We start from the raw sequence: 12,540 nt of genomic DNA, 5'->3' as shown, positions 1-12,540 counted from the left end.
CCATTTCATAAATAATTGTTTAACGTGATCAATTAAAGGTTAACAAGTTAACTGTAAACAAGTCCTTATGCTTCTTGGTAATTTTAACACCCAAATACATAAAATGGTCAGTTACTAATCTAAATGGTAATGGCCTATAAATTGGGGTTTGCATATTTAATGAAAAGAGTTCACTCTTATTAAGATTTAATCTATAACCAGATAAAACACTAAACTGAGCAAGTAGTGATAGAACATAGAACAGTACAGCACAGAACAGGCCCTTCGGCCCACAATGTTGTGCTGACATAGCTAATCCCTCCTACCTACAGAATGCCCATATCCCTCCAATTTCCTCTCATTCATGTGCCCATCCAAGCCCTTCTTTAAAGCCCCCAATGAATTTGCCTCCACCACCCTATCAGGCAACGCATTCCAGGCATACACCACTCTCTGAGCAAAAAACTTACCCCTCATGTCTCCTCTGAACCTACCCCCTCTCACCCGAAATGCATGAAGGATAGCTCTTTGGATAAATAAACACTTCAGGTAGCCAGACTTGTTGAGTGCTTCCTGCCAATTCCTGAGTGTATCACAAACCACACAGTGCTGGTTCAACCTTCCAGCTCAGTTAACACAGATACAGTCAGCCACTCTCCCTGCAGCTACAACTGTCCCTGTGCCAAGCCAGGTTTCTGGGAATTACCACAACTTTGAACTCCATCATTGGTGTGCAGTTGGGAAAATGATGGCAAACAAGGCTTCTGGATTTATCAGTGCATATGGCAAGAATTTTAACTTGGTGGCATCTACACAGGTTCCCTTATACGATGAGAAGGACTCTGACCTCACGATCTACCTTGTTGTGACCTTGCACCTTATTGCACTGCACTTCCTCTGTAGCTGTGACACTTTACTCTGTACTGTTATTGTTTTTACCCTATACGTGTGATGATACTGCAGGGATGGATTCCTCCAGGTTAGAAATATAAAGTAACAAGTCATCTGCATATAGAGATACCTTATGAATCCCCTGTCCACAAGTGATACCAAATATGTTAGAAGAATCCTGAAGGGCAATTGCCAAGGGTTCCAAAGCAATATCAAATAAAGGACTTCAAGGGCAGGAACTATCTTCAATTTAGTTTGGAGATGTCATTGCTCCTGCAATGTTGTTGATGTAATTTGGGATTTTGTATTTACCACAATGATCCAAAACATTTTACTGCCAACAAAATATAGCACTTTGAACTGTAATCAAATGTTGCATTTAAAAAGATGCAAACAATTTGTGCACAGCAAGATCCCACAAACAGTAGATTGATAACGACTTGACCTGCCTATGAAGCTTGCTGTGGGATAAATATTGTCCAGAAACTCACTGCAGTGAAATTGTTGACTGGGAATTGGTTTAATGTCTCAGCTGAAAAAGAGGCCCCTCCAAATGAGCTTTTCTTTCCATATACTGCAGTGGAACATTCAACTAAATTTTATGTTTGAGCCTCTTGAAGCAAGTGCAAGGAAAGGCAAACACTGAATGCTTCTAGATTTCCTCCTTGTGTATAGAGATCCAATGCAGATACTGTGCTGATGCATGTACATTTTTTAGTCACCCTAAAGATAAACTTCTCACTAGGAACAGTAAGTTCTTCATCCCCAGTATTCCATACAACTGGGGAAAAATTGCATACAATATAACCTTTCTTGATAATTTGGTCTGCTTGCTTCTGGAAGAAAATGACACAAGCAGATGTCAGACAATCTGAAGGTGGTTCAACTCTGAATTCATCAATAAGAACCTGAAGAGATCATTAGTGAAAATATAATTTTCCCTCTGTCCAGGATGTGATTGGTTAATTTGATGGTATTTTGTTTAGGAAGTGATTAATCAACCAGGCTTCCTGGTACTAAATTTTTGTATGGTGGTCATAATGGCATTGTATCTGGAAAATATTAAGAGACAGTTTCTGGTGCTGTCCATGTAAGGCTTGCACATTCTTTTTCTGACTGCTTGGCTTTACCCTGTGTATTCTGATTTCCTCCCACATCCCAAAAATGTGTGGGTTGGTAATTTTAGCCCCTGTAAATTGCCCCTAGTATGCAATTGGTATACAATTAGTGTAAATGAGGAGATGAGATTCTGCAGATGCTGAAATCTGGAGTAACATGCACAAAATGCTGGAGCAACTCAGCAGGTCAGGCAGCATCTATGGAGGGAAATAAATGGTTGTTGTTTAGGGTTGAGACCCTTCATTTAAAGAAATAATTCCAGCACTTCTGGAAAATCATAATTAATGAAGCAGAGTCTGCATGGCTTTGTGCAGGAGGACAAGTTTATCAAGGTCTTTGAAGCAGTTTTGACCAAAGTAGATGAGGGAAACCAATAGATGTGGTTGGACTTCCAAAATATGATTGACAAGGTATCCCTCAATATTCGAGCTATAATATTGGCATGGGTCAAGGATTAGCCAACAGCAAGTAGGGATAAGGGATCATTGTCAAATTGGCATCCTGTAATCAATGGGGTACCACAGGAATCTGAGACTGCAACTGTATATATAAATCATTTGAAGCAAGCAAATCTATGGTAGCTTAATTTATGGATTGCTCAAATTGGTTTGGAAGGTGAAATGAGAAGTGTATAAACAGTTTGCTGCAAGATATTGGTAGGTTAAATGAGTGGGCAAAAAGTTGGCACATATAGGAGAAAATGTGGTTGCTCATTGTGGAAGGAAGAATAAAATATCAGTTCAAATGGAGGAAATCTGTTGCATAACATGATTTGGGGATATTTGTGCATGAAATGCAAAGTTAGCACAGATATGTAACAGTTAATAGAGAAGGCTAATGGAATATTGGTCTTTAAGGGGATTGGGGTATAAACTTAAGTCTTACTACAACTATACAAGGTACCAGTGAAGCCATGTTGAGAGTATCAGAGTTTTCGTTCTCTGGTTTCAGGAAAGATACATCATTTCATGGAGGGATTGTCTTGGGAAAGGTTAAACTCATTAAAGTTTAGGAGAATAAACATGCCAGCTTGTTGGGAAGCTAGATAAGCTAGGGTAGATGCTGAATGTTTTCTCTCATGGGAGAGTCCAGAACTGGAGAGCATGGCTTCAGAATGAAGAGGCACTATTAAGATTAAAATGAGGAAGAATTTATTTCAGGGTTGTGTGTCTTTGGACTCCTTGCCACAAAGTAGTGGGGTCTGAGACTTTGTCTGAGTTGTCTGGGTTGTCTGAGTAGTGGGGTCTGTGTACATTTAAGGCTGAGAGATTTCTAATTGCTAGGGGTATAGAGGATTGTGGGAAAGGGCAGGAAAGAGGAATGTCAGATGTGCCATAATGCTATTGAATGGTGGAGCAAGCTTAAGGGGCTGAATGGCCTACTCTTGATCCTGCTTGCAGTCTGAACATACACATTTCACAGGCTTAGTTTTGTACAGAATGGCACTGCTTGACTTGCTGTTTGCCAGTTCCATTGTTAGGATATTGCTTTGCTTTTCATCTTTTCCAATTCCATAATTTCTGAAGAATATTGCGTTTATATTCTGAATAATTAAATTTGTAGATTGTAAGTGTACATTGTTTTCAGATTTCCCTTATCCACTGTGCATGACTTGTCTGTTTTCCATGATCTGTGCCCAAGGTTTTGAAATGCATTCCTGGCTTTTGTATGTGGTGTAAAGTAAAATTGCCTGAAGACTGTCCACTGTCCTGGGGTATCTGAGTTGCATAGATAATGCCAGTATCATTTAAAGGTAGATGTGTGTTAATTTGTTCTATGGTATGTTTCCTCAAATGAAAGTTTGTATTAACATTTAATGTGTAATTTAGCAATGGGACTCGTACCAATATGAAAACATATTTGAACCCTTATCTAATTATATGCTTCATTGATGTGGGTTTTGTGGTTTGTGTTCTTGCAACCCATTAATGCACTGAAAGAATTCTGCAGACTTTGATAAATATCTGATTTCTGAACAGCTTGTGCAAATGTAACTTTGGCATCTTGCTTTGAGCTGTAATTGCCATTGTGATCAGTGGACTTCCAACTGCTTCATGCGCCTCGGCCAAGAAATGTTTTTTCAACATTTTGAATTTTGAACTTTCCAATCCAATATCATCCAATGTTGACAAATCCTTGTAGCTCCTTTCCCAAATTCCTCTTTCTGGGAAAGTTTTTTTTAGTGCTATTCTCCAATGCAACACTTTTTGATGGTATTTCTTTAAGTTGCTCTGAAGATGTGCTTTCCAGAGGCTGCATACTCATTTCTTGGATGTAAAGTTTTTCTGTATTTGTTTTTTTTTTTCCAATCTTACAAATGGCCCAAAAGATGCAAGAAGGTAAAGCAGAAGTCTTACACTGATCCTTTTATTCTCAATGGCCATCTCACTACTATGAGGACCCTACTCATGGAGATGAAATTTAACATTTGATGACTGCAAATTTTGTTATACAAAATAAGGAAAAAGCTTGCAGTATCCCATCCACATCAATCATTTTTTAAATCTTAAACTAAAATGTTCAGCTATTTCAGTTCTTAATGACCTGGTTATATTGTTGATAGTCATACACGTGTATCCAGTTCAGTTCTTGCGAGTTCCACAAGAATCTTAATTTAGGATCTTAAGTTATTCCATCACAAGTTATGGAACTTTTTTGAATGTGGGTTGAACTTTATTGTTCATCAGAATCTAAAGAATTGTATGTATTTTAATTAGCACAGTAAATCATCCCAGTTTCACTTAATGCCACACAAATCAGAATTACAATATTGTAATGTTGTTTCCGTATTGTTTTCTCTCCATGTTAGAAGTCTTGCAAGCAAACTTGGGGATTGGAACTTGGGTGGAGTGGTGGGGCGCAGAAGAGGAATCCATTTGTGTTTAGAGAGTAACTTAAACAGAAATGCCACATGACTAACCAATAATTAATTAAATGAATGGTTGGGCACATAATGTTCTTGCTTTGTGGAGATTTCTCAAGGTCTAGTGCTAATTGGACAGCATAGGCTGTTACATGTTAAAGTGCTCTTACTGAACAATGTATTTCTCAACAATCCCTGACAGATTTGTTCTGAATACTGGGAGTACTCCTGCATGCAGTATCTTCATTCTTCAGGTGATAACTCTTTTACATTTATGAGCCCATTCACTCCATCTTATTGCATAGTGGATGGATTCAGAATCAGCTGCACATCCAGTTACCTACCAATTTTCTCTGGACAGTTCCTCAAGGTATGGTACCCAAAACTTGCACCTTGCTTGCTGGATGTTCACATGAACAGTCATCTAACTATTTAAGAGTCCAGAGGCAAGTCCCACTATTCCTCCCACAGCATGGGTGAGACCAGTTATTGTGGCTTAAAGGGATGATTCAATCCAGAGCATGTTCTTATTGGGATGTTGAATAATTTTGCTTGTACTCTTAACTGGACAAATTAAAAGAGAAATGGGTTGCAGTGTGAAATTCCATGAGAGAGAAATGTACATGCAATTGTTGCTTTATCCCCATGGATGGGATTTTTTTTTTAAAAATTGCTCTATAAAAAGCCAGTACTGATTAGTTTTGATATTGCAAACATTGTAATCCATATGTTTTTAATTTAAGTCCTTGTGAGCTGTACTCAGCCAATTATGAAAATATGGTCTCTGAATTAATGTTGCAGGAGTCATCTGAATCACATAAAACTAGTCCTAGATCAGAAGTTTCCTTCCTGCCACACCACTGAGACCAATATTTTACAATTACTGCATAGTTAAGGAATTGGCTGTATTGAGTTGCACACCACAGAAACAGACCCTTGCCTCCACTATGTTCATGTCAGCCATCAGATGCTATCTATACTAATCCCATTTTCCAGCACTTGGCCTGTAGCCTCCTACATCAGGTGCTCATCTAAATACTAAAATGTGAGACTACTTGCCTCCACAACCCTTTCCTACATTATTTCTTTCTGTAGATGGGGCCATGGTAATGTGATAAAGGCACTGTATCTTAATGGATGAAGCATTTGTAATAACTTAGTGACAGCACAAGGAAGTAAATGGGTTTGATCTGATGGCATTACTGACTGCTGTTTGCAAAAGAATCAAAGCTGGGAACCGAACATACAGGGGTATTTTCCTTTTGGGAAGGACAGGTGGGGTAGCACTGTTAATAAGAAAAGTGCAACTGAGAGACTACACTCAAGATGAATCCATTTGGTAGGAAGTTAAAAGAAGGCAGGGAAAGAAGATACTGGTGGTAGTGTATAGATTCCCTCACCATAGAAAAGGGTATAAATTAACAAATAATGGGAGGGGTGGCATGTAAAAAGCAGTGGGAAACTTTGCTTTTCATGTAAATTGGGTTAAATCAGTTAGCTGTGAAAAGAAATTGATAGAAGTCATTTGGGACAGTTACCTCAAACCAGCCAAAGAAAAAGTAATGTTGAATTTGGTAATGAGTAATCAGGCAGGTTGGTTAAATGTCTTCAGAGTAAAGAATTCCCTAAAAAGGAGTGATTGTAGCATGATAGAATGTTGCATTACATTTGAGAGTGAGAAACCTGGGTTAGAAACTACTATTTAACTTAAAGGAATTAGAATGGAATGAGAATAGATTTGACTGAAGTGGAAAGATTAGCAAGAAAGACAGTAGGCAAGCAGTGGCAGACATTTAAGGAGATGGTTCATGACCCTTGGCAAAAGCGTCTCAGTAAGGAGGAAAAATTCTAAGGGAGCAATGGACCAAACAAGTAAGTTAAGGAGGGGCCTTAAAGGAGAATGTACAAGGAGGTGAAAGTTAAACATCAGATCTGAAATTTCAGAATCCTGCCAAGGAGGACAAAAAAAGTAATAGAAAATAAGCTGTGGGAAAACTAGTGACAAATATAAAAATGGACAATAAGGATTTGGGTGTATATAAAGAGGTTCAACTGAACTTGGGGCACCTGAGAGAATGAGATTAGAAGTAATTCTGGGGAACAAGAAAATGGCTTGGGGGTAGGGGTTAAACAGATATTTAGTATCTCTTTTCAGTAGAAGAATCTATTGAACATTCCATTAATATGGAAAATTGCTGGGGGAGGAATCAAATAATGTCACTATTAGTAGAGAAATAGTATTAAGTGAACTAATGGGGCTAAAGGCTGGTAAATTCTCTGGATGACTTGCATCCTGGGGTTCCAAAGTGGCTACTGAAATAGTAGCTACATTGAGTGTAATCTTTCCAAATTCCTTGGATACTGGCATAGTATCAGATTCAAAAACTACTAATGTGACACCCTATTCAAAAAGGGAAGCAAAAATCAGGTAACTGTAGGCTGATTAGCCTTGCACCTACTCTTAAAAAATATGTTGGAATTAATTACAAGGAAGTAATTGTAGCACCTTTTGAAAATTCATGATTTAATCAAGCGCAGTTGGCATGTCTTCATGAAGGGAAAATGTGTGTGATAAATTTATCAGGAGTTTGAGGTTGTCTCAGCCAGAGTGGATAGAAGGGAACTTCCAAAAGTGATTGAAAAGGTTGAGTCATAGGAGTCCATGGTGCTGGAGATAATATTGGCATTGATAGGAGATTGACTAACAGGCAGGAAGAGGAAATGGATATGGAGTTCACTGTTAGGTTGGCAATCTATGATTAGTGGGATACCCCAAGGATAGTTGGTGGGTCACAGCCAATTACAATAGATATTAATGAAGGAAAGAAGTGAATGTACATTAGCCAAGTTTATAGATGACCCAAAAATGGGTGGGAAGGTGAAGGTGCAAGCAATTTGGAGAGGCTAAGTGAGTTGGGGGGGAGGGTGGAGAAAGCCAACAGAGTATAATATAGGAGAATGTAAAATTCATTTTTTGGAAGTAAGAATAAAAGATCAGTATTTAAATAGAGAAAAGCTGCAGCACAAGCTGATTCAGGGGTTGTTGTGCATGAACCACAAAGTTAGTGCATTTATGCAGCAGTTGATAGGGAAGGCTAATGGAATGTTGGTCCTCTTATTTCAAGGGAGTTGGAGTATAAAATTAGTAAAGTCAACTCTACAAGGCATTAATGAAATCAAATAAAAACAAATGCTGGAAAAACTCAACAGGTCAAGCAGAAATGGTCAATGTTTCACGCATATGATCCTTCAGAAATGGGTAAAAGAGACATGTAAGTTTTCAGTAGGAGAGAAGTTGGGAGGGATTTGTTGAACAACTGGAAAGTCTGTGGGGCAAGTTGAAATGGCTTAATGGGGGCAGTTACCAGCACATTTAAGTTTTTCTGACTGACAACTTGTTAATAGTAAGGTTTTGTCGGACTTGAATAAGTAAGATAACAACAACTCAGACTTTGGGCTGAATGAATGACTTGCCCTTGGTCCTCAGTTGCCCCACTAATGGGGGTTGTATCTTTGCCTGTCAGGCTCTCAAGATCTAATATTCTCTTTAAATTTCTGACTTGTTACCGCTCTGTCATTTTTAAAACCTACCACTATTCATGCTTTTGATCAGTTATTTAAAGCAACCTCTGCTGATTTTCAACTTGATTAGGTAACATCCCCTCTAAGGTACCATGGCACTTTGAGGCACAAAGTTGTTTGATTTCTTTTATTCCTCAGTAAATGTTCATGCTTGGGTCCTTCAACTAATCTTTATAACATGTCCATAGTATTAGTTAACCAACAGCATTAATGTGCTACTTGAAGGTAAGTGACTTTTAACCCTATACAAATTATGAACATTTTTCAGTCAATATTTCATATTGTATTTCTTGTGTAGGGTTGGATGATTACTTACAGTGCTATGTTCACAATTTTGAACGAGAGAAAATAAATGGTGAGCAGCTTCTCCAGATTACTCATCAGGATCTTGAAGAATTAGGAGTTACACGCATTGGTCACCAGGAACTAATCCTTGAGGCTGTGGATCTACTTTGTGCCTTGGTAAGTTTTTCTTTTTTAAAAAGTAACTATATATTCAGAACAGCTTAATGAATATATGCTATATCCCAGTCTGGGCACCATCTAAGCAAAAATAACCCCAAACTACAAAGTAATTGTGACTCGATCAAAACACTTGATCAAAAAGAATTTTGCAGATGCAAAAGTAATGGTTGTTTAAAATTTACATTAGTGGGAAACTTTTCACTGACATGAGGCACTTTGTACACAGATTGAAATATTCTAGTACCTCTGCAGGGAATAAACTGAAGTCTAGTTCAGTAGGCATTTGAAAGCATTTACATATTAATATGACAATGCAAAATGATGATTTTCACATTTGAATTCCCAGATTGGTGAACTAATAATCTTGGAGAAGTCTACTGATCACTTCCCTTTCCAAAGCCTGCTTAATTTGTATTCTGGCAGGCAGATTTAAAATTGGCAAAACAAACAAGTGTAGGCTTAGAATCCATATCCCAGTGCTGTTCACGATCCTGTCATCCTTCCATTGTTCATCAATTACCAGAGAGATGGGGGGGGGGGGGGGGGGGGGGGGAAATAAACATTTCTGAGAAAGAAATTATTTTGTAAATCAAAATTAAATATAATTGCTGTAAAAACTTGCTCAATTACCATTTCTCTTTTTAATGGGCTTTCAGTTTCTCAACTGATTAAAATCTAATTTCCTGAGATATCCCCATTGTAAGATTATTTTTCTGCCTGTAGAAATTCTTCATCTGTTCTGACCACAAGCTTCATTTGGGAAATGTCTGTGAATCAAATATCAAAGTTCGATCAACTGTGGAATATTTTCGTGATAACGGGGAAGGGGGTCTGGTTGGGGGGGTGTATCGAGAAGATTTTCATTATTGCTCGGGGGGTGGACTTGCATTGTGGTGGTTACTTGTATCTCTGTGAAGGAACTTGGGAGTATTATTTTATTGAGAATGTGAAAATTGCATCAGTGAAGCAAAGTTCAGCTGGATGATATTGATGCATTTAGGAGTTATCCAGGGCAGTCTCTAGAAAGAGATTTCAATTGTATAAGATGAAGCAAGGCTGGAAGGCAACTTGTTAGAGTATAGACATCAGTGTAGCTGTTGGACCTGTAGCTGATCTGTATGCCATAAAATTCGATTACAGTCCTACCTTTTGGAAGTGCATGTCATTTTTTAATACAGCATTTATGATGGGGTGGAAGGATGAAGACACAGTACCATGTCAAAATCACTCCCTGATCAGTCAACTTCGAAGTCTTCCCCATGACTATCTGGGGACTGGTATCCAAATCGTAGGAGGAACCTGCCAGTGTTGTAGTTGCAGGATCTTTCCTTACTGAGAATATAGCAGATTACTCCATCACAATCCCTGAGATTTGTACATGGACCTTCAATGCCTCTGTGGTTCAGCAGGACACTAAGTGTTGCACAGCAGGGAAAATGTCTCCTTATCTTAGCCACTCTATGTACATAGACAATCCCAAGGCACTATTTCAAGAAGAGTAAAGGAGTTCTGATTCCTGGCTAACATTCTTTTTTTTCAAATAACAACAAAATGCTGTTTGTGGGTCTTTTATGTATAGAGACTATGTGCATCCACTAGTGATGCTTATAAAGAACTGCAGATCTTTTAATGGATCTGTGTAACATTATTATTCATTTTTGTTTGACTAGTACCAACAGATGCTTTGGGAATAGCTGAAACAATGTTCTTCCTCTTGTAAATTGCTTAAAATGGTTCATATTTAAAATCAGTCTCTAAAGTTCAATGTCAAAATGATAAATCAATATTTAATGTAGAAATAATTGTTTTTAAGAATTGCTTTGGGATGCTGCTGATTCACTAGGTTTGGAACTGATCTGATGCAGCACTACTGGTTACCTACGGAGATTTCATTAGACTTATTATTCATCATCTTCACGGGGGGGGGGGGCAGAAAATCTTTTAAAATCAAGTTGGTTGCTGTCTTGCAAAGGGAGGAGGATGTCACATTATATTTCATAGCCAACCATTTTTTTTAAATGAGGTGTCATTTAAGGAGGCAATGAACTACAGCTATACTTGACAAATGACAGCCAGGTGATTGGAGTAGAAGGTTGCTATTCAGACCACTGAATCCATGCCAGGTCTTGGAGAAACCCCATTCCCACCACTTATTTCCCTGTAACCCTTTCCATCTCTCATGCTCATCAACACTCCTGATTCTCTTACTACCCATGTACACAGAAGTAATTTACAGTAGCCAATTAAACTGCCAATCAGTAGGCATTGGAATGTGGGAGGAAACTGCAGCACTTATGGGTGGGGGGAGCCCACATCATCACAGGAAAAATGTGCAACCTCCACAGATGGCACTGGAGGCCAGGAACAGACAGATATCTCATTCTGAGTTACTGCTGCTACATGCTGCACCACACTGCCGACGTAGTACTCTTGGCCAGAGTTTGTAACTATACCCTGAGACTCTTTCAATGATCCAAAAGTCTTTTACTGTCTGCCCAAGCAGGCAGAAGGAGTCTGTGAATGAAAGGCGGTGCTCTAAAAGTGATGCTGTGGCTCTTTCCCAAAAGGTGAAGCTCAAGTACTTGAACTGACCTGGGAGAAAATGCAATCACGCTGACAAAGCTGTGAACAAAGAAGCTAAATATTTGTGTGAAAATATATTAACTAATTTAAGCCTGTTTTCCAACAAAATGGTAGGAGTTATCCAGAGTAGATCCACTGGTTAGTTTTTGAATCCCTTGGAGATGTGTCATTTTTCCTTTTTAGAATGGAGGCCAACAAGTGACTGGATATGTTAAACATCCAAAAGCTATATACTTACATCAGCCACTAATGCTGGCAGACTGTCTTCCAGAATGATTGGCGTTCATGAGGCAGAAAAAATAGCTATTAAAGTTGCTCTTCAAAACTTCAGAGTGCCAAGAAGTGGTTTCTCTTGCAATTAAGCAATTCCTTCCCATATTTTTCCTTGGAGTGATAGCCACACAACTGGATTGATGCAAACTGTTTTTCTTGTATTAAAGGAGGAAATCAGAAGGTCACTTGTTGTTTTCATGGGAAGTTGTAATTGCAATTGAAAATTCAACCTGCATTTTAATTTGAACGTTGTTCAGAATTCAGTCAATGATTGAAGTTCAATCATGTGCATGATGAATAGCTGCTTTAACTTGGAAAATGAATTGGTCTTGGTTACCTTTACACATTCTACAGACCAAAGAAATGCTTACTAATGTACAAGCACTGTAACTTTGGATTTCACAACCTATCTTCCAATTAAAATGGCTTTATAAAAAGCAACATTAGACTGCAAATTCAAAGTTATTTGATTCAAGTGACTGGATAATCTAAATTCTATTGCATTACTTTATAATTTGGCAAGAGTAGACTAATGATACACTATAACTTAAATCTGTTGGTGCTTTCTTTGGTAAGCTTGTAGTTGTGTTGTGGTTGACCTTTTTAATCTGTGCTGTTTAATTTTGAATAGTTCTTAAAAAAAAAATATATAGACTAAGTTCGGTTAAGAATTGTTTGTGAATTTCACTTGCTCCTTAAGCCTAAATGATGTATTTCAAACAATTCTTTTCTTTTCTCTTCCTTAACCTGCTAGCTTCCCCACCACTATCACCACTCCATCTCCA

At 38.2% G+C, this 12,540-nt stretch overlaps 1 protein-coding gene across 1 annotated transcript in view; it reads left to right on the top strand.

Annotated features, from left to right (window-relative positions):
- LOC127567994 (connector enhancer of kinase suppressor of ras 3-like) overlaps positions 1-12,540 on the top strand; it is a 177,859-nt gene that overhangs the window by 26,695 nt on the left and 138,624 nt on the right. Inside the window, exon 2 of the mRNA XM_052011238.1 lies at positions 8,733-8,896. Within this exon, the coding sequence (XP_051867198.1) occupies positions 8,733-8,896 (164 nt within the window). The remainder of the gene's footprint in view (positions 1-8,732; positions 8,897-12,540) is intronic.

The sequence above is a fragment of the Pristis pectinata genome, chromosome 3 (assembly GCF_009764475.1).
Source record: "Pristis pectinata isolate sPriPec2 chromosome 3, sPriPec2.1.pri, whole genome shotgun sequence".
In the NCBI taxonomy this organism is placed as follows: domain Eukaryota; kingdom Metazoa; phylum Chordata; class Chondrichthyes; order Rhinopristiformes; family Pristidae; genus Pristis; species Pristis pectinata.
This window is presented reverse-complemented; position numbering and strand designations above follow the sequence as displayed.